The sequence below is a fragment of the Dromaius novaehollandiae genome, chromosome 2, assembly GCF_036370855.1.
Source record: "Dromaius novaehollandiae isolate bDroNov1 chromosome 2, bDroNov1.hap1, whole genome shotgun sequence".
NCBI lineage: Eukaryota > Metazoa > Chordata > Aves > Casuariiformes > Dromaiidae > Dromaius > Dromaius novaehollandiae.
This window is the reverse complement of record NC_088099.1, coordinates 98,939,279-98,965,278: the sequence shown is the minus strand read 5'-3', so window position 1 is coordinate 98,965,278 and position 26,000 is coordinate 98,939,279. Positions and strand designations below refer to the sequence as shown.

The window sequence follows — 26,000 nt, the reverse complement described above, 5'->3', positions numbered from 1 at the left end:
GAAGTCAAAAGCCTATGCCTTCAGACTTTAATAGCCCAAGCAAGAGAAAAATACTGTCTAAATGTCATATGCTTTTTGTACAGATCTTCATACATATTCTGCCATGAGAACAGTCTTTCTGACCTCAAGATGAGCTACATGAATTTCAATCAACCCCGTCATTTTTCTTTGAGCACGCAGTTAGCTGTCAATGCATGCTAAGGCCATAGAGCAACACTGGTTTTCCACTGGACACATCAGAAATCATCTGCAGATCCCGCATTCTTCCATGCACACAAGGAGAGAGTGAATGGGATTATAGTGGTCATCTTCCAGTTCATGGATGTACACTAGAACCACTATAAGTGTAATTTATACAATATCTAATGGCATACCCAACAGTCTGTCTGTGCATATGTTCTCCTTGTAAAACAAATTACTCAGGGCTCTCCACAATCCCTAAAATACTCAGGACTTTTTAACCAAAACCAAACTGGTTAACAAAACTGGTTAATAAATAAAATCATTTTGACTTGAAAACATCAGCAGCTTTTATTCCTATATAAAAATAAGAGCTTTAATTAAATGGAAATTTAAGTATGTCCAGATCCAACTAAATCCTGGGCCCATGTTCCTCGCATATTAACTGAAAACATTTAGGGTTGGAGAGTTTCTCCATATTACTGTGATTGTAATCACTGTCATGTAGAAAGAGTGACCAGTTTTTCTGAAAATGTGTTTCTACTCAAACTGTCTCGAGATTACTTAAATCGCAACTGGTAACAGCTGTCAATTTAATAGGTAATATCTAGAAGCATAATTAAAACAATTCATTGCATTGTTTACTATTTGTAGTAACCAATGACCTGGTTTCTCCCCACTCTTTTTAAGGATCACTAACATCTATACAAGCCTGGCCGTTTCCAAAGGAAATGATACTGCGCCAGCAGACAAACTTATAGCTCAACTATCTGCTTAGCAGAGGCTTCCAAAATCTATCTACCCCTATGCCAAGAACCGAGCAATCCCAGGGAGAACCAGTCGTTTTGTTTTCCACACGTCTAAGACTGTGTAACAAAGCATGAACCACTGAGCTCGCTCTTACATCCCTGCCGTTGATGCCAAAGTCACTCAGGCGATGGGCCCGAACTGCCAGGGAGCTTACGGAGAGCTTTAGAAACCTCTATCTGCGACATCAGAGACGGAAATGCTCCCCAAAATCTGACCTTGAGACATCCTGGACTTTAGATATAGTTCTGTCTGTTTTTACGCGCGTACTGGGCACGGAAACCGGGGCACGGGCACGGGCACGGGGACAGCGCCTGTCTTTCCCCAGCCGCGCTGCGCCACCGCGGCTCCGCGACAACCGCCGCATCGCTACGCGCGCCCCCACCCTAGCGGCTCCCGCCGGAAGGCGAGGGGCGGCGCTTCCGTTGACAGTTGAGCGCGAGCGCGGCCGGGAGCTAACGGTCGTGCCTCGCACCGCGCCGGGCGCTGCCTGCCCTCTGTGCGTCCGCAGGAGCGCAGGGAGGGAGGGAGCGGGGCGCTCCGCCCTCTCTCTCTCTCTCTCCTCCCCCCTCGGCGTCCTTCCCCTGCTGGCCTGCTCCTCGGCAGAGGGCCGGGGCGATGTTGGAGACGCTGCGGGAGCGGCTGCTGAGCGTGCAGCAGGACCTCACCTCGGGGTGCGTAGTGCCTCTGCCGCGGCGGGGGGCGCCGGGAAGGGGCCTGCGCACGGACGGCGCGGGGGGGGGGGGGGAGGGGGAAGCAGGTGACCGGGGGCTCCGGCAGGGTGAGGAGGGAGGAAGAGGAGGAGACTTGGGGGGCGGGGGAAGAGGCGGTGCCCGCATGCCCTGGCCCTTCCTCCGGCGCGGTAACGTCCCCTCGGCGTCGCGGCTTCCGGGGTGATCCCTGGCGGCCGTGTTGCGGCCTCACGCTGAAACTGAGAATCGGCTGGAGGAAGTTCCCTGGTGTCTGAGAGACAGCTGTGGTCGTGAAGAAAAAGGAGTGCTGTCCTTAGAGAGCGGGGAGCATGTGAATGGGATCAATTAACGTGCTTAAACTTTTTATGAAATAACTAACCTTCTAAAGTTTATGGGTTAATGTGATAGCTTAAAGAGCAACACTATAATCTGTTCAGCATCTGAAAAGCCTTACTGTCCTTGGAAGAGGCAAGCTATTGTCATTTGAGAGAAAGAAGTGCTGGAGAAGTGGAGGGAGTGGCCTCTTTAGTACCTTAAAAGTAGAAAGATAATTTTCCTTAATTGCTTCATAAGCTTATTCTAAGATGCTCACTGTGTCAACACTTTTTTTTTTTTTTTGGTTAAAGCAGGTCATCTAAGTGAGCATTATTGAAAGTGAGTGGATAGTTAGAGAATGAAGTCATCACCTGTGCTGCAAATGTTTGGTTTATACTGAGCTACAGAAGAGTATCATTGTAATTAGTTGTTTTTGAAGGCTGCATGGTCTTTGGTCCTGTTGAGGCAGTCTTGTGATATCTAAATCATAAATAAATAAGTGTGTGTGTGTATTTGTAGCGATGGGTGTCACTGAACTCCAGCAATTTAAAATACATGGTTTGCAATGACTTAATTGTATCAGTATACAAAGTTCCAGAGAAACTTTCCAGAGAAAAAAATTCCAGAGAATAAGCAACCAGTCAACCAGATAAATTACTTGTGTGTTATCTGTCTCAATAAACAGCAAATGAATATCAAAAACTCCTGAGAAAAGAAACTAAGGTATTACTTCATAAAAGCAAGTTTTCTTTCTGTTTTGCTGTTATTTCTGGAACTCTTCACTGGGTTTGATGGCCCAGTACAGTGTAAGATTCTTTTGAAAAACACATTTTTCACATAATGAAACCGGGCAATAGAAAGGCCATAACATGCCGGGTCTACTGGTTATTTAACTCTGCACCTGAATCTATTGCTGCAGTGGAATCAGTATGTTTCTTTATACTGTCTTCCTTGTTTGGAGGTGCTTTGTTCTGCTTTGAGAGTACTTTGTGGTTTCATTGTTTCCATATCTGTGTTACAGCGGCTCCATTAATGTGCCTTCTTGGAGTGTCTGTTCTTTTTTCATCTGCAGTGTACTCTTTGTTGCCGTTGAGGATGTGTCAAAGCTCTAGTAGCAAAGGCTGGGAGGAGGATTGGGCCTCTTCCTGTATTGTACCCCTGCAGTCAGGCCAGAACTCGGGTTGTTTTGTTTCTCGTTCTCTCTCTTCTCAGACAACACAGCCTCAATGCCATACTTTTCCAGATTGCCCAACCAAAATAATAATAATAGAAATAATTTTATGCTGTTAAGACTTTGGCTTAAAATGATCAAGGCCCAGAGGAAGTATTTTGGGGGTTGGGAATGCCAGTTCACTTTCTGGCCTACTTGTTAACTGCACGTGAATGCTTGTAAAGGGGGACAAGTGGGTCTCTTGTTAACACTGTGAGGAAGAAGCTATTCCAGGGCTGCTGAGGAAATAATATTTCTTCCAGAGCAACAAGGGAGCACTTATGTGCAGCTGATAAGTATGGGGCTGTATGGTCTACAGAAAGAGCAGTTTGGGGTTGTTAAACAGGAGCCCTGGGTACAAAGAAAAGAGTTCTCCAATCCCCCATTCAGCTCTGTCTCCTGTTTACTTCTGTATATCATATGAATGAAGTAGCTAGATTTGACCCATTTACCTGCAAACAGTCTTTTGTAGGAGGAATAGAGAACAGTGAGCTAACTTTGTGCTGAAGCAGTAAGTTATGTGCTTCTGTGAGCTTGAGTGGTGTGGCTCATACTACTGCTTTTTACAGAGAATACTGCTGAAAAGAAGCCAACATCTTCCAGTGTAATGATAAATCTTTTAACCTTTATTCCTGACTACGCGTCAGGTCTCTTCTTGATGAACTGGTAGGTGTGACCCAATATTTTCTTCATTCCCTGTATGCAGAAGAGTGCCACTGTATACAGAGTGGGGAGTGTAACAGAGGAGAAGGGCAAACCACAGCACTTTCTGGAGCAGCCTTCCTCTTCCTTGGTGTGCTGTGGTTGTTGGCACTGAACTTGGCTATTGTGAACAGTGGTCTGTGAGAGGAAGTGGAGACCTGCCTTAGTATGTCCTTTCTCAAATTGTAAAACCTTTGTTTTTCTACAGGGCTTTGAGTCTGCTTCTTAGAATTCCTGGAAGTTGATGGTGGTCAAGGCTGGGGAGTGGTTGGGCTCACCCAAAAGGCAGCCTGAATATCTTTGTATCAGGGGTGTTTCTCTAGGTCAGTGGATGATTCAGGACTATGATACACCTGTGACATATCTGGTGGAGATATTTGGAGCTTGCAGCTTATTTCAGTCTTGCTCATATCTGTGTTCTTTATCTCTTCCTAACCGTTGTTGTCGTGGCAAACTGGGACTGCAAAATCACATAAGCTGAGCAAATCAATCATCTTGGTGTTCAGAGAATGAGCAGGAGATTTTAGTTTTCACTCTGCCATGCTAGGTGAACTAGCACGTATAGGTTGACTGGAAAAGAGGTGTGAGTGTGGAAGGGGGTTGTTTGTTTGTTTTAAAGGAGCGGGGTACCAATCAGTTTGAAATTGGCCATAGATGAAACCAGTCTCAAATTTGCTAACAGTGCACAGTGGTGATACTGTTGGAGGACTGTGACAGTTGGCAGTTGAAAAGTTGTGCTTGCACTAGTTTTGTGTTGGTGGACTTATGGCAAGTGGGTGATTTGTGTTGCTAAAGGAGAAAATGTTACCCCACATAGAACCAGCTTTTTAATGTTATTGGCAGTTTTCACATAGGAACATTCAGGTGTTTAACAGAATGTGACTACTGAGCAGCATTTGCTAGTTTAGAGCAGGCGTATGTCTCTCTGTAAGTGTTCAAGTCCATTTTCAGAAAATGCTCCCTTCCCCCCCTCCCATTCTGGATCTGAATTTAGGTGGTAAGCTTGCATTAAGCAAGTGTGTCTATTTGACTCGTACACTTTTCCTTGGCATACATGCCTTCTCATAAAGGGTATGCTTCAGGATCAGACTGACTATTTCTATGTAGGCATTTATACCTTTCCACTAAGGAAACAGTATTGAGAGCTGCATGACTTGGGAATTCAGCTCTCATTAAACTTTTAGTCCCCAGCTACAATTTTACAATTGTAAAAATCTCATACTTTAGAAGCAGTGTATGTGAAAATAATTTTATATGACAGTCTTCACAAAATTAAGTGAAATTTGATTCATTCCTGAAATGAACCGAAATAAAATTAATTATAATAGACCAGAATTAAAACATCATAGCTAATATGCATTTGAACAAGCTGTTCTCTGGTTTTGGTGTTGGAAATGCCTGATTGTTTTGTGTTTTGATCTGTAGGTTGAAGACTTTGGGTGACAAATCAAGAGAAGCAAAAAAAAGCAGACAGAGGTATTTCTGTACATCTTAACATATAATGTTGATCTATGATCTTGTTTAAAGAAAAATTTAAAACTGGCTCATAAACTCTAGTTACAAAAACATTTGCATAGAATTTTACAGAATGCTCTTTTGATAACGGGAAAGCCTAGCCCTAACACTGATGAAATATTTGGCTTACTAGAACTTTGATATACTGAAGTCATTTTTTGATGGTCATCAATCAGTTTATAAATTACTGTATTTAAATCACATGAATATTCAACTTTATTGTAGTACACTGTACAAGATTCAATTTGACGTATGCTGAAATGGAATTTTTAAAAATCTTTGTGAATCTCAAGTATCTAAAATTATTTGTAATTCAATTCTTTCTAGTACGAGAACAGAAACAAGAGCCTTTTTATTGTGGAAAATATATGTTTAATGGTATATGAAGGATAATCTGTTTTCATCTCTATTGTAAGAACATTTAAGATTTTTTGAGTTTTTCTTATCCTCTCTATTCTAATATATTGTTTATTTTTCAACCTGTGTAAACTGTAGGAAAAGGCTACTTATGTCTATAAATGGTGTCTGTATATGTTTTTTCAAATAACCTCAGATGTGCTTTAGTGTAAAGTGTGTTCTTCTTAAGACGTGGTGTGAAGACAAACTAATTTTCAAAGAAACCCTAAACAAAAAACATCTGAAATAAACCGTACTAAGTTCTCAAAGGCTGATATTTTGGAGAATATAAAGGTTTTTATAAATGAAAATTGGATGTATAGTAAACACACTAAAGCTAAACTAAAAATGTGTGAAGGTTTGAATAAAACTGTTTCAGGCAACCTTCTCTGCATGTTTCCAGTCCATTTGGTTCATCTGGTGTGCTGTGAATATCAAACAGTTTTTCAAAAATGCACTGGGTGAACCAGTTGGATCATCACAAATAGGTAAACTCCAGGATGACTCTGCTTCTGGTGTGCTGATAGAGCCCTCGGAGAAGTAGAGCTTAGCTTGATTATAAGAATAATTGAGATCTTGTGAGTCTGAGAGAGCTCCGATCCTGGTAACAGGAGAGGCCAGGAAGGGGGACACTGTGGTGGGGGGGTTTGCTTCTGACTCCCTGATTAGGGTAAGGAAGTAGATGAAGTTCTTAAACAACTCAGAGAAGTCTCTGTATCATAAACCCTCATTGTTATGGAGAGCTTTAACTTCCTTTACATCTGCTGAAAGAACAACACAGCAGGATGCAAGCAGCCAAGATTTTTGGAGGATGGCAGGGATAACTTCTTGATACTGGTACTGGATGGGCCAACCAGGGGTGGCATACAGCTGGATCTGGTAGTCACTGACAAGGAAGAACTGGTTGGTGATGTGGTAAGCAATGGTAGCTTGGTCAGTAGTGATTTTGAAATAGTGGAGTTCAAGATCCTGAGGGCTGTGAGGAAGGAGAGTAGCAAAATATATATCCTGGACTTCAGGTGAGCGGACTCCAGCTTATTCTGGGAACTGATAAGTGGGATCCCCTGGGAAGCAGCTCTGAGGAGCCAAGGATCTTGGAGAAGCTAGCAGGTCTTCAAAGACAGCATTCTCCAAGCACAAGAATGATCCATCCCAATACTCAGGAAGGCAGTAAATGTATGATGAGATGGGCTTCGCTAAGCATGGAACTCATGATAGAGCTTCATTGTGAAAAAGCAGCCTACAGGTGGTGGAAGCAGGGACAGGCTACAAAGGGGGAATTCAGAAATATTGCCTGGGCATGCAGGGAAGTGTCAGGAAAGCCAGAGCTGACCTGGAATTGATTCACAAGGGATATCAAGGGCAACATGAAGAGCTTCTACCCCCACATTAGTAATAAAAGGCTGAACAAAGAAAATGTGGGATCGCTGTTGAATGGGGAGGGTGAATTAGTAACAGCAAATGCAGAGAAAGCTGAGGTACTTTCTTTGCTTCAGTCCTCACAATGAAGGGCTCTGAGGGCTCTGTGCTTAGTGAAGGGGTTCAAGGAGGAGACTAACTGGTAGTGGATGAGGGTTGAGTCAGGGAACTTGGCCCATACCAATCAATGCAGCCAACAGGAACCTCATGAAATTCAAAAGGTACAAATCTAAAGTCCTTCCCCTGGGAAGGAAGAACCCCCTGCAACAATACTGCTGGGGAGCAGCTTTACTGAAAAGACTCTAGGGATCTTGGCAGACAGCCAGCTGACCGTGAACCAGCACAGTGCTCTGGCAGAAAGAAAGGCCAGCAGCTTCCTGGGCTGTATGAACAGGACCACAGCCAGTAGATTGAGCGGAAGTGATTATTCTTCCCTACTCAGCACTTCTTAGACCACATCTAGATTGCAGTGTCCAATTTTGGGCCCCTAATATAAGAAAGACATCAATAACTTGGGGTGAGGTCACCAGAGGGCAATCAGGATGGTTGGATACTGGAGCACTTGCCCTGTGAGGAGAGGCTGAGGAAGTTGGGCTTGCTTCAGGGCGACCCAACAGCAGTGGGTCAGTGCTTATGTGGAGGTTATCAAAAGGACAACAGGACCAGGCTCTTCGTAGTGGTGCATGGTGGGAAGACAAGAAGCGTAAGCTGAAGCAAGAAATGTTTTCAGACTGGCTCTGAGGAAAGGCCTTTTCCTCATGAGGACAGACAAGCAGGGGAAGAGGTTGCTCACAGAGGCTATGCAGTCTCCATTCTTGGAGGTTTTCAAGACCCAGCTGGATAAAGCGTAGAGCAGTCTGGCCTGATCCCATAGCTGTCCCTGCTTTGAGTGGGAGGTTGGACTAGAGACCCGATGAAGTTCCTACCACTAGGAGTTATCGTAAAATTTTCCCTTTGCCTAAGAAAGCAAAAGTTTTGTTTATGGTGTTTATGTTTTCCATTCAGATTGTTTGGATGACACTGTAAAACAATCTGTTTTGATAATCTTCTGAGAGACTTATACAGGGTGTCATCAAGATCATCATGTAATAAATACATTCTTAAAAGTTCTGCATTGTTAGTTTTCTATAAGTTATGGTAACTTATCTTCACATTTCAGGCTATTATTAATGAAAATGTGTGTGTGAAATAGGAAATCGCTAGAGTGTTAGACTGACAAAGATTCTTTAGTTTAGTATTTTTATTTTTAAAGTAGAATGCATTAAATGCGGAGTCTTATGGAGTGATGTAAAGAATTTGTGTAGTAGCGCTATTTTTAGAATGTTCCTTATTTTAAGTTAAGGAAAGCAGTGTTCACCCTGCATGTTTGTTAACTATGCTAAGAAATTATAAATGTTGTTTCTAATGGATCTCAGTCAAAAAGAGGTAAGAACGGGGTAGTATAAAATAACGAGAAAAAAATCCTAGTTTTGGAACATTCTTGTAAGGTATACTGTGCAATGCATTTTAAACTAGAACTGACAAAATGTTTGTGAAAACGATGAGTAGGTAATATACCTGTGCTCGGCATATCTGTCAAATGTATGTGTACGTGTGTATACACATAGTGTCTAATGGCTTTCATTAACAATATCTGTGTCTTTACATTTTGTTTATAGGCCTGTTCAGTACTTGCCAGAGTTTTCTGCTGGACTAGAATTACTGAGCAGGTATACTTTCCATTTCTTTGTGGGTGTCTGTTTTCTATGTTTTCAGAAACAACGTATTAGGAAGGATAAGAAAATCAGAAGAAAATAAAGGTGTTTGATTGACTAATAGTTTTTTGGATGTTGTGCAGTGAGTAGAGTGGGGTGGTTACTAAGTGCTAAGTATGTTTAAAGCTTGCCCAGTCCTTAAGGGCTGTCTGTCTTATGTTGATGAAGCAGAAGTTCTGTAGGAAAGTAACAATAAAAGGTAACTTTAGCTCAGGGTCTAATACACAGTGGTGAAAGAGAGCAGCACTGAGGCCTAGTCTTGAGTTTTAGTTCAACATTTTATAACTTTTACATATTTCATATGATTTAATTCTGTTATAACTGGAATATAGGCAGTGTGCCTTTCATTGTCATGAAAAGGAAGTGTCTTCCATATGTATCTGATCACATTTTTTCTGAGCAATAGAAGCTTCTGTAGCTGCTTGCATTATAAATTTTGTTTGTATTTGTATCTTCAAAAACAATCTATTCTCTCCTTTTTTGGTGATAAAAATGAATACAATCTTGTTAATTTTTTTTCTTAGTGGAATTGAGTTCTAAGTAGTACTTAAGCCTTTTACATGCAGTCTTAAAACTATTACTTGCGCATTTAGTTCTTAATGTAAGCTCGCGGTTTAAAAAACCATGAATCACTTTTTGTTTGAAAGAAATAAATTCTTTTTTACTGTATATTTCTTTCTGATATTTCCCATTCTAACAAGACAATCAGACAGATTTTTACACTATTATTTCTAGTAGTCAATGTACAGATAAACACATTGGCATCCATGAAATCCTCGTCATTTATGAGGGGAGCAAAATAAAAATGCCATTGATCTTTCTTCTCTTCAGATATGAAGATGCTTGGGCTGCCCTTCACAGAGGAGCTAAAGATTGTGCAAAAGCTGGAGAGGTAATAAAAAATATGACTATTACTTTTAAAATATTTTAAAATGTACAGAAATTTTTATACTAAGATTCTTAATACTAGTATTATAAAAAATTAATATTTTATATTGCGGCTTGGAAAAATGAGAGCTTGCATTGTTTCCTACTATGGTTTTTAGATGATGTTTGACAGGTGGCTGATAGAATGGATCAGAATGTCCAATTTTTTGATTCACATAGCTCTTCCAAATTTATTGCTGCTCAGCCTACAATTAATGTTTCTAAAATATTATACTATATATATATATATATTTATATATATATATATAGTAATAATAGAAATTCTCTGAGATTGTATTTCTCACAAAATATCACTTAACCAGAATTATCTGAAGTTCTCACTCATGTTTACTTTCTGGTATTTCAATTGCTATAACAAGCATTGAGCATGATAATTTCCTAGTGCTTTTAAAGTACTTGCCAACTGATACATTGTTATCCAGAATTTCTTTTGCCTTCTGTCATGTGTTTACATAACTGCAGTTACTGTTTGTGTTTAAGCAAAAAATCTTAATTATATCAGCTTACAGTGTTTCTGTGGGATGTTAGATTAGAGAAGGATATTGAAAAGTACTACTTTGTCAAGTGTGATCAGGTGATGGTAAAAACAAGACTTATCCAGAGCTTCAGCTGGTCCGTTTTTCCACTTTCTTGGGGTTAATTGAAAGGTTTTAAGTTAGCAGAGAATGTTATTTTGAGATTGCTTGAGACATCTACAACAATAAGAATGTAAAGTAAACATACATCTTATAGGGCAGATTGCACAAATGATGTTGCGTGTTACCACTGTAGCTGTACTGGGGGGGCAGAGCTTGTTGGAGGGGTGGGTTTGAGGCATGTTGCTGGTGTGGTATAAGGGGAGGGTTGTCACACTGATGCTGTTCGATGTGTGCTCCCCCACCCCTTTGCAGTGGGCCAGAAATCACAAGATTCGACTGGTCTGGCTAGAAAGTGTCAGGAAGTGTCTGTGCTTGCTCCTGATTCTTTCACTTTCCCCCTCCTGGGAGTAAATTGACAACTTGTGTAGTTTACTTATTTCTGGTATGAAGGGAAAGAAAACTACAGTAAATGCTGCTGCTGCATTGCTCTGCTCTTCTGGTGGTGCCCTCCCGACTTTCAATTTCAAGCACTGTTTAAGGGGCAGACAGCATAAGCTGAGTGGCCAGGGTGCAGAGTGGGACTGAGGTGTGGAGTGCTCTGTCCTGGCCAAAACTTTCTTGAATGTATCATCGCTTTGCCTTTGCTGCATCATCCCTGACTCTTCTAGTATCCTTAGCAGTTTTCTCTAGGCCTTTTTTGACCAGATAAAAAAATGACTGCTTAATATATTTTGAGACAGTACACACAGGGTAAGAAAGATAAAATACCATCTTATGTTCTTTTTATTGTCTAATACAGTACCCACCTTTTCCACCAACTCTAGTGAAAATCTTCAGTTTTGAGAGATGAAGTGCTGGCAGCTTTGTGTGTTTTAACACTCATGATGATTTTTCTTGCAAGACCACTTAAATGAGTTGCTTGCAATTTTGCAATATTTGCAATAGCCTGCTTTAAAAAATGGTAATTCTGAAAACAAGTGACAAGTTTCATATATAAAACCAATTTGATCTTAATCTCACATGTTATAGCTGCTTGGGAAAATTAGAATTTTTTAAAGTAGAAAATATAGGCTTCAATAAAATAACAGCTATGAAAAAACCCAAGATTGACTGATTGATCGCACTTAAAAGGTCCATCTTGCCTAGTATCCTACTTCTGCTAGTGGTCAGTAGCAGATAAATAAGACAGCTTGAGCAGGTTATAAAACTTGAGTCTGGTTGAGAAAGGAGCATGTAAATTTCAAGCTTTAATTGCTGTCTGCAGTCTTACTGTGTTAAATTATAGATGTGAACTACCAGTCCCATCTATAGAATTGTCTTATAAATATTGCCTTTAGATGCTTGTGATTGTAGTACGTTTTAGTGATCTTGGCTGAAATGTTTCTTCCTGACATTTGCCCCCATCTTATTGTGTATTTTTTGTTTGTTTTAATGTTTAACTAATATGAATTCTTTATCTCATTCTCAAGAATATATTTGGTACTATTTAAATAATTGGGATGGCCTTCTGAAATATTTTATTGCTCACTGTGCTTTGGAATAAGGTTTCAAAACTTGACAGGTAAAATTGATTGGCTTTTTGGCAAGGATCGGTTAGAGGGATTTGGGAAGTGGGAGAAATTGTCATTCTTCTGAAAGAATCTGCCTGAAGTTGGTCGAATTATAAGTCTTTGAGAACTTCCTTTTCCCACTGCTCAGACTTGCTTGGGCTCTGCACCTAAATGCTATGAAAACAGAAATACAGAATGCAGTTCTGTGATGGATAAAACTAGGTCATGGAATTGAGAGCAGGGAAACTATTATTGAATCATCTTAAATATTGTGTGTAAGGGAAACATTTGTATTCACCTAACATTGATTGATTCTCCTGTTTCTCTTAAAATCTGAGCTAAATAAAATAAAGCTTTTATGTAGTGTATCCTCATTATACTATGGTATAATAAGAGTTAGGAAGAATCTTGATGAAACAGAAATTGAACCAATGTAGAAATGTATTCATAAAAATTTACAACTACTGCATTTATTAAAAGTATATCAAAAGAGCAGGGTTGAGGTAAAGGAAACTTTTCTTTTTGGAAATGTCTTATTCCTTTTATTTCATTTTTATAGAGTATTTTGAATGAGCAGATTTTTCAGTTTTCCTGTTAAGCTGGACTGTTGTATTAATATTCTTATTTTGATTTCGAGGTTGCAGAGATAAATAAAGCATGACACAGACTTGTAATTTCTGATAATGAATCCTAGAACTATTTCTTCTATATCAAACGTGTTCTGTTTTCTGGAGTGGAAAAGTAGTGAAAGGGGTGCCAAGTGGACTAAGTTAACCTAGTTTTATTGATTATTGTCAATTTCATTTAGTTTTATTGATTAAATTGGCATGATTTGCAACATTAAATTAGCAAGTTTCACACCTTTCAGAGCAGCACTGCTCTGTTTTTATTGCGTACCAGCTCAACACTGCTGTCTAAGTTCCAAATATGATATTCTTATTTACAGTTAATGATACTTATAGAATATTTCCCATGTTTATTGATATTTTGAGGAATAACTTCTTAGCTTCCTTCTTTATTGTACTGTATATTTACTTCAGAGAACTATAAAAATCTCAGTGCAGTAAGATAGCAGACACATGAATTTAATAATGCATCAAGATAGTCATACACAGGTGTGTAAATTTGCAAGTAAATTAAAGAGCCTGTTTGTTTCAGCTGGTGGATAGTGAAGTTGTGATGCTTTCTGCACACTGGGAGAAGAAAAGGAATAGTCTGGTGGAACTACAGGATCAGCTCCAACAAATACCTGGGTTTTTAGCAGATCTGGAATGCCTCACAGCAAGCCTAGGTAAGGTTTTCCAGCTGTAACAAGCATTTGAGTCAGTACAGAGGCTTTGGCCAAAGTTTGGCTCTCCCCGAATACATCCTTTGTCTTATAAAACAGTAGTTCTTAGAGAAACTGGCTTCATAACAGAGCAAAATTCATAGTGGCTGCTCTCCCTGCAGTTAAAATATTATATGGGCTACTATTTGGGAAAAAAAATTTTGTAGCAACTGCATGTCCTGGTTTGTAAAGTTGAAAATCATTGTTGTTGAAGTCTTTCCTTTTTAAATTCCTACAGATTTGCAAGTAGTCTGAACACTCACGTACATATTTCCCCCTATTTGATTTAGTCTATGTCATTTTATAAAATAATTTGTTTTCAATCATAATTTGATTTGGGGGGTAGGGGTGGGGTGAGAAGTTTATCTGGCTTGGAACACTTCCAAGGCAGCAACTTTTTGCAGAGAATAATTGTTGGTTGCAAAACTAGCTTCCATAGTTTAACTCAGCATGCACGGTTAAACTATTCTTAAGTGATACCCAGCTTTTTCATAGGTAAGAGTAGCAAGACTACACATTAAGGTTATCAAATACCTCATGTCTGTTAGACAGAGGTTCTAACTTTTATAACTTTACCAAATGTTAACCTGTTAGTTTGAAACTTCATAAGGGGAATACTTAAGTGGGCTACTTCTGGAGAACTCCCGTACAAAACAGTTAAGCTACTGCTGAAAATGAAATTAGGAAAAAATGTTCTGGCCTCTTGTTAGTCTCTGAAAAGCTCTAGTGTTACTGTGCCTTGAAAGAGGGACTCAGCATTTGACAAACTAGCAAGCCTTTCTGTCAACAGTAGGCGTCTTGCTGTCTCCATGAAAATCTGCTCAAGTTGCATCAAATCAAGATTTTGAAAAATTGCTGTCTGTGCTTGGATTTTAGCAGCTAACTTTCCCAGAGACTCTGCCTGCACTGGTGTTGCACTAGGTGGGAAGTAAGCAGAATTTTTTCATGTAATTGCAACTTTTTTGGGAGGGGGAGGGGCAGGGGCAGATTTGTGTGCTGATCTGAAGAAAAGGAAAGTTTTTTGTTTGCTCAAAGGCTAATATCTCATTCCTCTGTAGCCAGTGGATATGCACAGATCAGTTTTTGTTTCTAGGTAGGCTAGCAATAGTTTTGCTATTTATTTCTGAAGCAAGGAAAATATTTCATTCTTTATTATAATTATCTTATACCACATAATTTGGTAAGGTTTTATTATGTGTGGTAACTATTTAATGTTCAGTTTTTGAAAAACTCTTATTTTCTAAGGAAATATCAATTCAAATAATGATATATTTAAATAGTGATTTGAATATCAGCATGCTGAAAGTGATGCAGTCCACAGGTGGACCAAAGATAAAAAAATACAATAAAACCTAATGGAATTGTTTTTATAGTTCCCAACAGCAAATGTTATAAATCCTGATAAATTGGGGTTACCCTGCCATTTGTAATATTACAGTTTTATGAACCAGAATTAATCTTATCCTGACTTTCCAGTTAGTTTAAGGAGCCTCAGTGTCCTTTGACTGTTTTTGATTTTGCATGACCAGGATTTAAGGGAGCATTAAACAGTCTACTGCAGGAAGCTAATGAGTTTTTAAGTCTATCACTGAAGTTGTGAGATTTGAACTAAATCTCCTAGCCTCACCTCCTGTGTCAGATTTCAGATAATTCACCTAGAGGTTTTAGTTGTTCCTCCTAGCTACTATGGGTTTTGGGAATTGTTTTTTCTGATAAATTTTTGGGAATTGTTTTTTCTGATAAATTTTATAGAGAGGGATTTAAAGTGTGCTTATTTGAAGAGAATATACTTTAATTTGATATGAAGTATACTTTTAAACCTCTGCAGTTCTGGAAGTGATTTACTGGAAGTTAGTTGTGTGATATTCTACTCACTGTTTTTAGTTTTTATTATTCTGAACTGTCTGCTTTTTCTAAATGTAAACTTAATTGTCTTTTGGAAAAGTGAATAAATACTGTAAGTGTAAATTTTGAATACAATAAGTGAAACATTCTGTAAAAGAATGTGTATATAGAATTGAACTGTTATGTCCTCGGTTGTGCATGCAAGGTGTAATTTCGCTCATCTTCTTTGTTTTAGAAAGGTAATAGTTCTGTGTTGTGACATGAGATACATTAATGCTTTCATTTTAAAAGTAGATACAGAACTCTAGCTGCTTTTGGTAAAAGAAATTTCGGAATACGAAAATAAGCCGTTTTAGTGGCCTACTAAAACTGACATGAGTCATCTACAGATTCTTTAGCTTTTACTCTGTATAACAGGAAGAATTTTCTCTCACACTAAACAAAATCCTATAACTTAATCACATACCAGACATCCCTCACTTCCAAGTAAAAAGTCTATATTCTTCTCATAAATTTATTATATTATTCAACATCTTGAAGATGTCGTAAAAAGCCTTGAAGAAAAAAAATTACACTAGCATCAATGAAAAGGGTGGTTAATGCCTTTCAGAGTTCAGCATTTGAATGATCATTTAAGACCGTTTTTATTAGAGATGTAGAGGATATCTTCTTGCCAATGTCTGACATACACATCATAAGATAAAATATGACTCCCTCTCTGAGCCTGGAGCATTTTGCTTAAATATTTATTTTGATTTCAGCAAATTGACAGAAAAAACCTTGATCTAAATGCAACTTTAACATTTTTTAACAAATATTTAATGCTAAACATTAATTTGATACTGCATTCAGAAAGGCTGGTCATGAATGTAGGTGACAGACCCAATGTAGGGTGAAAATATCTGGACTGGTGAGAATGGGAAGAATATAAGCCTAGGTATAAACACAGAGGTTAAGCGGTGGCTTCTTAATCTTTAACAAATAATTCTTTCAGAAGTATGGGTTAGTGGGATGTGTGAATTGGTTAGGAAAGCAGAAACTTTTAGCACTACTTAGGGAGGGATCTTTGTTCATATCTTCAGCAGAAGGCCTTGCTTTATTTTCAAGTTGCTTGTCAACTAAGAAAGCAGCCATTTCGTAGCTTTGAAAAATTAAATCAAATTTATTCAGAAAAGCACAAGAATTCTACATTAAAAGAATAGAGAAAGCCATAATACCTTTATTTCAGAATTGGGATTGAAGGCTCTTGTCTTCAATGTAGTATTGAAGTAGTAAATGTAGTAAAATGTAAAATGTAGTAAAACTAGAGGACTACCAGGTCACAATGGTGATTGGTTTCTCATTAAATCTGAACTCTTGGTTTAGGTTACATCTGAAGTACTTTGAGAACTTATTCTCTTATGCCTTATTTGGGGGTTCTTGTTTTGAATTTTTAAAAGTATATGTTGTAAGGGAATATTATTTTTTAATTTCTTGATTAAAAAAAAAGTCAGTGATTTTTTCAGCTTGAATAATGCTTTATACTTCCAGCAATACTGCCAGCAACATTTTGAATTCTGAAATTTTGTAATTTGGTTTTGGTTCCTTGCATCGGCATGTACATGGTTTCTAAAACAATACGTTTAGGAGGGACAGGTGTAGTGAATGACAGCCCAAGGACTGTGTCTTTGGGGAAGACACAAGTGTGTTTGAGGAAGAGAAGTCATCACTTTACTGTCATCTCTATTTGTTGATTTTGCTTATGTCAGGATTTAGATATTACTAGGTATCAGCCAAGTAAGATTAGATTTAAGACCACAAAAATACCATAATCAAGATTTCTCATAAAATTGGCATTTGAACTTGGGCTTCTGACTTGCATCTGGTCACTTAAATAAAAATTTCTTTTTTGTTAGAACTTGCAGTTGATGGCTCTCTAACAGGAGCTTAATGACTGTTTTGTGGTGCTGAAATCTAGAATGTAGTTTCCCTAGAAGACTGAAGCATCAGCTTTATTTTGAAATAGTGTTTAGTGGTTTCTTTTTGATATGAAGATTATTCTTAAAGGTAGGAGAGCTGTAAACACTTTTATTCTAAATGAATAATTATTTGCATTTGGGAAAATGTTTAAAGAAAATAATGTTGGCTTATTATTTGAAATAGTTTTTCTAGCTGTTTGTTTAAAAACTGCTGATACATTTCTTCCTTTCTTGAGTTTCATTGCCTGAGATAAAAGAACATTTGTCTTTTACTGAGAAAAATTAAGGAAAGTATGGGGGAGGTAAATAAAAGCAGGCAATTTAAATAATACAGCGTAATGCTACCTCTGTTCAACAGGAAAGCTTTTTTCTTAGGCTCCAGGACAGAAGGCTTCAGCAGAGAGCATTGTTGTATAAGGGTTGTGTGTGTATATATATGCCATACATTTTGATTTTTTAAAAACTGAAAAGAACTGTGACTGGAATATAGGAGAAGGAAAAAATCCTAGTATGACAGTTGCCATGTAGTTTCAGCAAAGAAGCTACTATAGCTTCATGTAAGTGATATGATAGTATCTGTGCTTAAGATATTTTCTTAAACTGGAGCACTAATAGAACTATAAATCTGTAAAGAATTGTAAGTGTTGTAGCTGAATGGAGCTCTTCTTGTACATATGTGTCTTTCATGTCTGCTTTTTAAGCTTAGTAATCTGCGTCTGTCTGACCTAGAGGTAGAAATTTTTTGATGTAATTATTTTCATCCTGTTTTCTGCCTTTTTGCCTATTAGTCAGAAAAAGAATGAACTTAGTAAAAACACCTTCCATTGTGCTTGGTGGCTTCTGTTTTCTAGAAGCTGGGACAGTGCAGGAAAGCTACCTTTAAAATTATTGTAGCAAAATTTGAAAATTCTAATATTTTCTGATGTATAGATGTGATTTGGGTTTTCTGACAATTTTTTGTACTAGTGCAGAACTACAGAAAACATAGGTTTCAGTAAAAAGAAATGATGCATGGTAGACTTAAACTAGCTAAACTCTGGAAAGAAAGTATTTTAAGATATAAAGATTTTATTTGTAATATTTGAGCTCTAGATAAATACTTCAATACCTGAATAGCTGGTAAACTGAGAAGACTTTATGTATCTTATGGAAGATAATTGAATCTAATGTTATCCAGTCAACATGAAAATAATTTAAAAAAAGCGAAAATAAAAAGTTAAACTTGTAATAGTGTTGTTGAGGCTGTGACAGTGTAAGAAATAACTATACCGGTTACCAGCCAAACTAGCATCTTTGGAAAAATGTGATTGAAAGTACAGGTCTCTTTTTCAGCTAAATATATTATTTCTACCTAGTGTGGCATTTCACTATTTAGGAAAAAAATTAATCTACAGGTACAATGGATTTTTCCCACCTCTTTTAAAACTTAAAATAGAGTATATTTCTTTTTTATAACAATGATGTTTCAGAGTGCAGTGGTGGTTGTTCCCTAAGCATGTGGTTGTGGGATTTCTTGAAGTAACAGCTGCCTGTCGGAAGGCAGATATGGAATCCCTTGAGCAAATGTGCTACATACAGAGGACCTCAGTACCTACAGTATTTTGATTTCTAACATTTCATAACTGTACTGCTCCTAAATAAGCTGAAGTCCTATTATTCTTGTGTCTGTCTAAATTACATCCCCATATAAAAAGAAGATGGGGGGCATGCAACTACCCTTTAGAATGTTACCTGGTTTTCTGGGGCAGATTCATTCTAAGTGCCACTGTAAACTGGCTATGAAGGATTTCTAAATTTTACATTTTTGGTAAATACATTTTTAAAAGTATGAGCTTATGTATCTGTGGATATACATAAGAGCTGATCAAAGTATTATGGCTTAAGTTTCAACTTCATTGAAGAAGTAGGTTTGTTTCAAATTTTTTTTTGATGCACTGCAAACATTCTTGTTTCAGTTGGAGAGAAGCTTTAATTCACAACCACAGCTGTTGCTGTTCTGTAAGATAATCTTCAACTTCGTTTTGTGAAAAGCAATTAAGTTTTGTTTCGTTTCAGGAAGCGAATTCTAAAATCTTCAGTGCTGCAGCAAAGCAAGATTGTTCTCTTCTGGAGAGATCGTATGTGTTTATCCCCCTTCTTCAGAAGCATAGATAGTATTTTCTGCAATTCCCACTAGAGGCTGCTCAAATGCTAGTACTAGGACTCTTTTGGACTCGAGAAGTTGCTCTTCCTTTTTTTGTTTGCCTGTTCTTTGTTGGTTTTTTTAATATAATTTCAGTAGTGACTACAGCAATTTTTTTTTTAAAGTGGGCATAACAGTAGTTAGTAAGTCCCTTACTAAATTATCTTGAGTTCTGCTGTGTCTGTGAATTTTGCAAATTAGTAAGTGAGCAATCATTCTGAAAAGCAAGTTAGCGTAATACAGACATGTGAATTCTAATGCACTCAGACAAGTCCATTCCTTAAGCAAAAAGGTACCACCAGCCCTAATTATAGTCACGGTATTACCCTTTGTGTGCATTTGGATTTTGTGAGAGAGGTAGTTGAGTATTTGGTAGATATGAGGTATTCCATATCACAGTCTGTAGACCTAAAAACAATTTTTTCCTCAGATTTCTTTCCACATTAGTTGTAACAGCTTTATTATGAAATCATGTTCATGTGATGTGTATACAGATAAATAATTTACATAAAGTTTTGCTAATTATGAGGCTCTTCTGTTTCTGTTTTTGACTGTTGTGGATATAGTACTTTACTGTCTTGTTAGGGGCAAAAAAAACCCCTTATGAAGTAGTTGGAGCTGAACATATGTGATATGCATGCTAGGGAGTTTGTTTACAGAGTCTTAACTTTTGCTGTTCTAGAGGGATTATTAGAATAGCAATTTCTAATTTGGTAATGGCTGAAAAAATTGAAATTTTCTATACTCCATGATAGGCCCCAGAATTGGAGATTTGATAGTCATGCCTTCACATACTTGTTCTTTCCTTCTTCTGAGCAGCCAAAAAAGAAAAATGTGGACGTTAAATCACTTTTTCTACCTTGAACTTACTAATTATTGTCTGGCTTCGTAAAGATTACTTCTCTTTCTGTTGCAGGCAAGGTGAGACATTTGCTAAAACTTGGAGTTGCTTTAGGTTTTCTGCCACCCCATTCTATCTTCTGTGTAGTTTTTTCTGTCAATAATCAGTTTATACACTGTGACAAATTAGTATATCTGTCTCTGAACTGCAAACTCCCTTCTGTTCTGTGGTTTGCACTTCCATTGTAAACACGTCATTTGTTCTTCCTCCTGCAATTTACCTTCCCTTTGGGAGAGAAGTAGTCCTGACACGTTCAAATGGTGAATAACCGTCCTGTATTCCCCCAGGTCCACCCTAGAGTGACAAGCCGATTAGAGTTTTGGAAAATTAGTTTTTCCACTTTTGGATCCTGAAGAGGGACATTGAGTTGATCATTAATCACCTGATGGGATGATGATCCTTTCATACAAGATTCACATAGGATAGTTCAGATCTGAAGGGACCTCCGGAGGGTGAGCTATGAGATCAGACCATGTTATTCAGGGGTTTTTATGGGTGAGAACTCTAAACTGAGACTTTGAACAGTTGTGGTTAAAGAAAAGACCAGGGTCAAGAGGTTTTGCGTGTTTTTTTGTGCACGTATGTGTGTGTAGATATCTGAAACCAGAGATTAGAGGTTTGTCTGTTGGTAAAGGGTCAGCCTCTAAAATAATTTTTCAAAGTCTATTTCTTTTATTTTGTCATGATGTGAAGTAGGTTAAACTTCTCCCAGAATACCTTATTAGATCTCCATTTGAAAAATTAGATATTAGTACTGGTCTTGGTCAGCAGGGTGACACTTCTTCAGATTGGTACCAGACAGCAAGAGGTAGCTGACAGTGTGCCTGAGAAGCCAGGTTAAATTAGGCATTCTGGATGCTTCTGTTCCCCAAGTATAGATCACAAGCCTGTGAGACACAAGGGGCAAACGTAGTGGTTCAGCATTTTACTGCAAAGGGAACCTCAGCTACGTCTTACTTATGTGGCTCTGCCATCACCCTTCACTATGTGTTATGGACTGAGCTTTATTTTTCTTTCTGATCTATTTATATGTGTATAATTATTACCATGTTAGTTATTTACCTTTATGAAATCCTGTTTCTGGTGGTAACCAACTGGTAAGTTGTCCGTCTGCTGATACAATTTGATATTCATGTAAGTATTTCTTATAGCCCAGCTAGAGGTGAACTTTGAGGAAATGGAGAACCATCTATTGTGCCTTGAGGACTTATGTGAACAGTGTGAGTTGGAAAGATACAAGTGTATGCAGACATTACAGCTGGAAAACTACAAGAAAATGAAAAGGTAAATAAAACAACATATGAATATAAGTTAGCATAAAATATAAGCTTTTTGTGAATTTTTCAGTATACAATACTATCGCTTTTGTTTTAATCTTTTAAAGAAACTAATCTTTGACAGGAAATTGCAAATTTATAAGTTCATTACTGAGTACTGGTCTAACTTTTGGGGATGGACAAAGAGTATGTATTTGGAAAATTATCAGTACACTGTTGTTAAGATGAAGTTATGTTTATTACCTTCTACAAACAGTTGAAGTAGGGGCTGTTGTTAATAAACACTCATAAATTGTTCTTGTTTTAATCCCTTGCCCTGTTTATTTAATTTTCCTTTTTTTCTGTACATTTATCATGTAAAGCTAGGGACTATTTTTCCTTTATCATCTTTTCAGTTCTATCATATCTATGAGTGTCTTTCACTCCATATGATAGCTACTGCTTTTCAGTCGTTCTTTTACTCTCACAGGCAGGACATTCCTGCTACTTAGTATCAGCAATATGTGTAGCAATATGTGTGAAAAGTCAATCACAGAACTCCCAACTCTTTACGTTTACATAGAAGATAAGGTAGCAAGAGAGAAATGTTAAGAACCTGTAAAATGTAAGTTGGTTTTCTTATTTCTGTTACTGGCAGTGCCAAAAAAACTTTAATGAAGGAAATAGGAAAAAGCAGTATTGTTTCCATTGTATAAATGAGAAAACAAGTTAAACTGAAGCAATTTGATAAAGATGAATTCTCCAGTACACCTGTATTAGGAAGCAGTGGATAGATGCCAGCATTGACAAGTCTGGAACGGTCTGGAACAGGCACTGACATAGGCATATCAGGTTTCTTCATCCGTCTCTCAGGTATTCTCCTGTTAGCCAGGGAAAGCATCCTATCTCCCTTCACAGTTCTCCTGATCATGGAAGCAAGTTTGACTCATGTGGTATGGTCAGAATACCAGGTTTCGTTTATTGTCCTGCTTAGTCTATGGGTGATCCAAGGACAGGGCTGCCTCACAGGTCTCCCAGGCAGCACTGGTCATGATTTGAATACCTTGTCTTTTTTCCTGTTCCTGGACCATCCTTTTCACAGCTCTTTTACCTCTCTTATTTAATCCCAGTCTCCTCCCAAATAAACAATCTACCCGTATTTACTTTTTCCTCATTAGTCCTGGTTTTGTGATATCTGCACTCAAATTTGGTATTTTTGATACCGTCATCTAGGGAATCTTAACCATATCTGTAATACCATAAAGGGCCATCTTGGTGCTGCTGGCATTGCCAGTTCTGCCCCTCAAAAAATCCTCAATATTTCTTTTCAATTGTCTGTGAAGTTTGGCTGTTTCTCATACAACTTCCCTTTAAACACCTGTGAAATCTAGCCTTCTCTCATGGTGCTATCTATAACTTTTGTCAGCTTCTTAAAATGCTAGAATCCAACACTTTCTCATGTCACATCCTGTCATTTTTCCACACCCTGTTCTGTTACCTTAACCACAGGCCTGGGCCTAATTGGTGGCCTCATCGTTCTCCTGCAACCTGGACTTTTCTTTCTCGAGCCAGCGCAACACCATTTCCCCCTCCCAAGAAGAAGCAATAGTAGTCAGTAAGGCAGGCTGAGTATTCAGTTGTTCTGACTTACTTAAATGATTGAATATTTAATAGTAGTATCTTCAAGATTTTAAATAAGTATTAATTTTCCATCCAAATTTAAAATGTGTATAAAGGACCAGATTTATACCCAATAAAATATAGTAATCTTTCTGAAGTTTTCCTAGAAGTTTGTTTCTTCTCTCTTTCTCTTGCTCTCTTTTCACCCCCCAACTTCTGCTTTCAATGTTAAAATAAAGTGTTAAACTGTTGCTTACTCTACTTATCGTCTAATCAGTTTTATAAATAGAATGCTAAGCGAACTACTTAACATAATCGTAAGCTGATTACTGTTCAGTCAGATCTAGACAAAACAGGAAAATTGCAGGTAATTTCTGGTTGATCATTACCACAGTACTTATTTAGGTAAGAAATTAACAGCTAGAAGAACACTTGCCAATGTGGATACTTGAAGAATGAACAGCCAGTTAACTTAATGTGAGTGTGATGTGTTATATGTATGTTTGGAACTCATATTCTTTAATACAGAATTATTTTCAGAGAGTGAGTGGTTTTGTTTAAAAAGTATTTCCTTTGTATTAACAATATAGGGATAAAAACTAGGATGAACACAGCTCTAGGAACTATGGTTACTGTAAGGATGTAACAAAAAATAATTTTATGATAAAGTTACTACAGATGCTTAGGCTAGAAGCTCACGTATTTAAGTCTTTTCAAAAATCTTGCTACATGAAAGATTCAGAAGAAACAGTGCTTTAGGTCACCATTAAACCTTTGAAATGCAGCTTATGGTAGCTATGGGAACTGACGTTCAGAAATAGGTCTCCTTATTAAATAGAGCAACTTTATTTCAGTTCAAGCAGATCAATTTTTCCCCTTTTGTTGTTGTGTTGAGTACTAGGTTAAAAGTGTATTGATCAACCCAAGACGTTTTCCACAATATAGTTTAAAGCCTGGTGTTTGGAGGGTTGTTTTTTCTGTGTTTGTATCTCTGGATTTTTGATATTCTCTGTCTCTGTCTCTCTTTCTCTCTTTCTTTCTTTTTTTTTTTTAATTCACTGTTTGGGATACCAATATTATTGTGTGAAGTCTAGATTCCACCTTTGTTTTCTCTGGTTAGTCTCCATGCAATTGTTTGCATGTATGTTAGCATTAACCCATTCTGTTTTGTTTTTTGTCCTTTTTGCAAGCACAGTCCTACTTCCCTTCCATTAATCCTCCTAGTGAGGTTGCACTGCTTCCGATTCCACAAACCTCTTTGTATGACTGCAGCCTTCTATGGCACTCTTGCATTCCCAAGGCTGTGCCCTGCGTCATTTAGGAAGCACTGTCAGAAGTTCACTTCTGTGGTAGTTACGTGCAATGAATTGCAGGTTTATGGCATAAGACAAATGATTCTGTTCTGAAGCTGTATTTGCTCTGAAGCTCTTAATAACATTTGAATCCAGTTTGGGAAGATCACTGGTTTTTGAAAAATAGCAACTCCTGGTTATTTTGTCAATTTAAAAGGAGCTGACAAACAGTAACATTTAGTAGGAACACATTCCACATGGCAAAAGAGTCTGTTACTGGAATTGAGTGAATAGATTTTACTGTGTGTCATTTGATTTCAAACGTAATTGTCTAAATTTTAAATGTTTAGAATTCCTTGTTTAAGAATCCATGTTTTTTTCAGTTCTTGTCTGCTTTAAGAACAGACATAGAATAAGAAAAATGAAGGAATATTTCTAAAGTCCTGGATCTCTTGTTGTTAGATTATATTTCAACAGATAAATATTTAGTAATATTGCAAACCTCTGTGGGAATAATTTTTTCCTGTCTGGTGACATTTAAAGAAATACTTTACCTAAAGACAGAATAAGTTCTTAAAATGTAAATTTATCCCTAATTTTTCTTATCAAGTAATTTGTAATTCTCTGCTTTGGTAAGTAGCACGCTGATTCGGGAGTTTGACAGACAGTAGTAATTCTTGTTAGACACACTTCTATGCCAATGAAATACTATTTTATGCCACTGGAAGAGAATAATGTTTGGTTTACTTTTCCATTCAGAAGGATATCAAGTTTACAGCAATTGCATTTTATAGATTGGAGATGTATATGTGATCTTAATCAGTTTTCAGTGTTAAATTTATTTCTTGTGTATGTTCTTGTGTTGTTTTCATCCCTCTTTTTAGCTGCTTTGGGTGCATAAGGAGTAGTAAGGAATGTTGTAATTGCTAGAATGGTTTATGTTAGGCCTGACCAACATAAACCTGCAAAACTTAAACACAAAAAGAATTCTATAGACAATTCAGACTAGTCTGCTTTTTGGAAAAGTTCCTCCTAACTCTGGGCAATTAACTCACTAACACATAAAATATTTTGTATTACTATTTTTATGCTGTGTGCTGCTTTCAAAATTATCTTTGCTTCCTGCAGTATCAGTGAAAAATATCTGCTATTTTTTTTCTTATCTTTTTTAATCTAAGTTAATATTATTGAGCAAGGTCAGAAGAGAGAAATGGGAATGGGCAGTACCCTTCCATACAAAACTGTGTTGCCATAAAAGAAGGCACCTCTGTCTGTAGACTTTGATTAAATCCTATAACTTTCCCCAAGTGGTAAGCTAGAAGCAGTACTCTGTCTTCAGTGATGACTCCCTCCCATCTGACAGTGATAAATTTAAATTGTAGCTTTATAACACTTCTAAGCTTTACATGTTAATTTGTCAAATTAAATTCTTGATAAGTAAAAAGTACATTCATTGTTGCAAATGTTTCAAATAAGGACATTTTTTCCCTTCAAACATTAAATGTACTGTGAAGTATTTCTAAGACTCTAGGTACATGTTTCGTTGTTCTCAT

The 26,000-nt window shown here is 37.5% G+C and overlaps 1 protein-coding gene across 2 annotated transcripts in view; it reads left to right on the top strand.

The window, feature by feature from the left end:
- The first annotated feature begins 1,386 nt into the window (after window positions 1-1,386).
- The window catches only part of DTNBP1 (dystrobrevin binding protein 1), a 75,783-nt gene continuing 51,169 nt past the window's right edge, over window positions 1,387-26,000 (top strand). Inside the window, exons 1-6 of one of the 2 annotated variants that reach the window (XM_026113045.2) lie at window positions 1,388-1,661; window positions 5,332-5,382; window positions 8,895-8,945; window positions 9,822-9,882; window positions 13,225-13,357; window positions 21,431-21,563. In XM_026113045.2, the coding sequence (XP_025968830.1) occupies window positions 1,606-1,661; window positions 5,332-5,382; window positions 8,895-8,945; window positions 9,822-9,882; window positions 13,225-13,357; window positions 21,431-21,563 (485 nt within the window). In that variant the 5' untranslated portion in view covers window positions 1,388-1,605. Of the gene's footprint in view, window positions 1,662-5,331; window positions 5,383-8,894; window positions 8,946-9,821; window positions 9,883-13,224; window positions 13,358-21,430; window positions 21,564-26,000 lie in introns of both variants that reach the window. The other variant, XM_064507001.1, reaches the window with a different exon arrangement.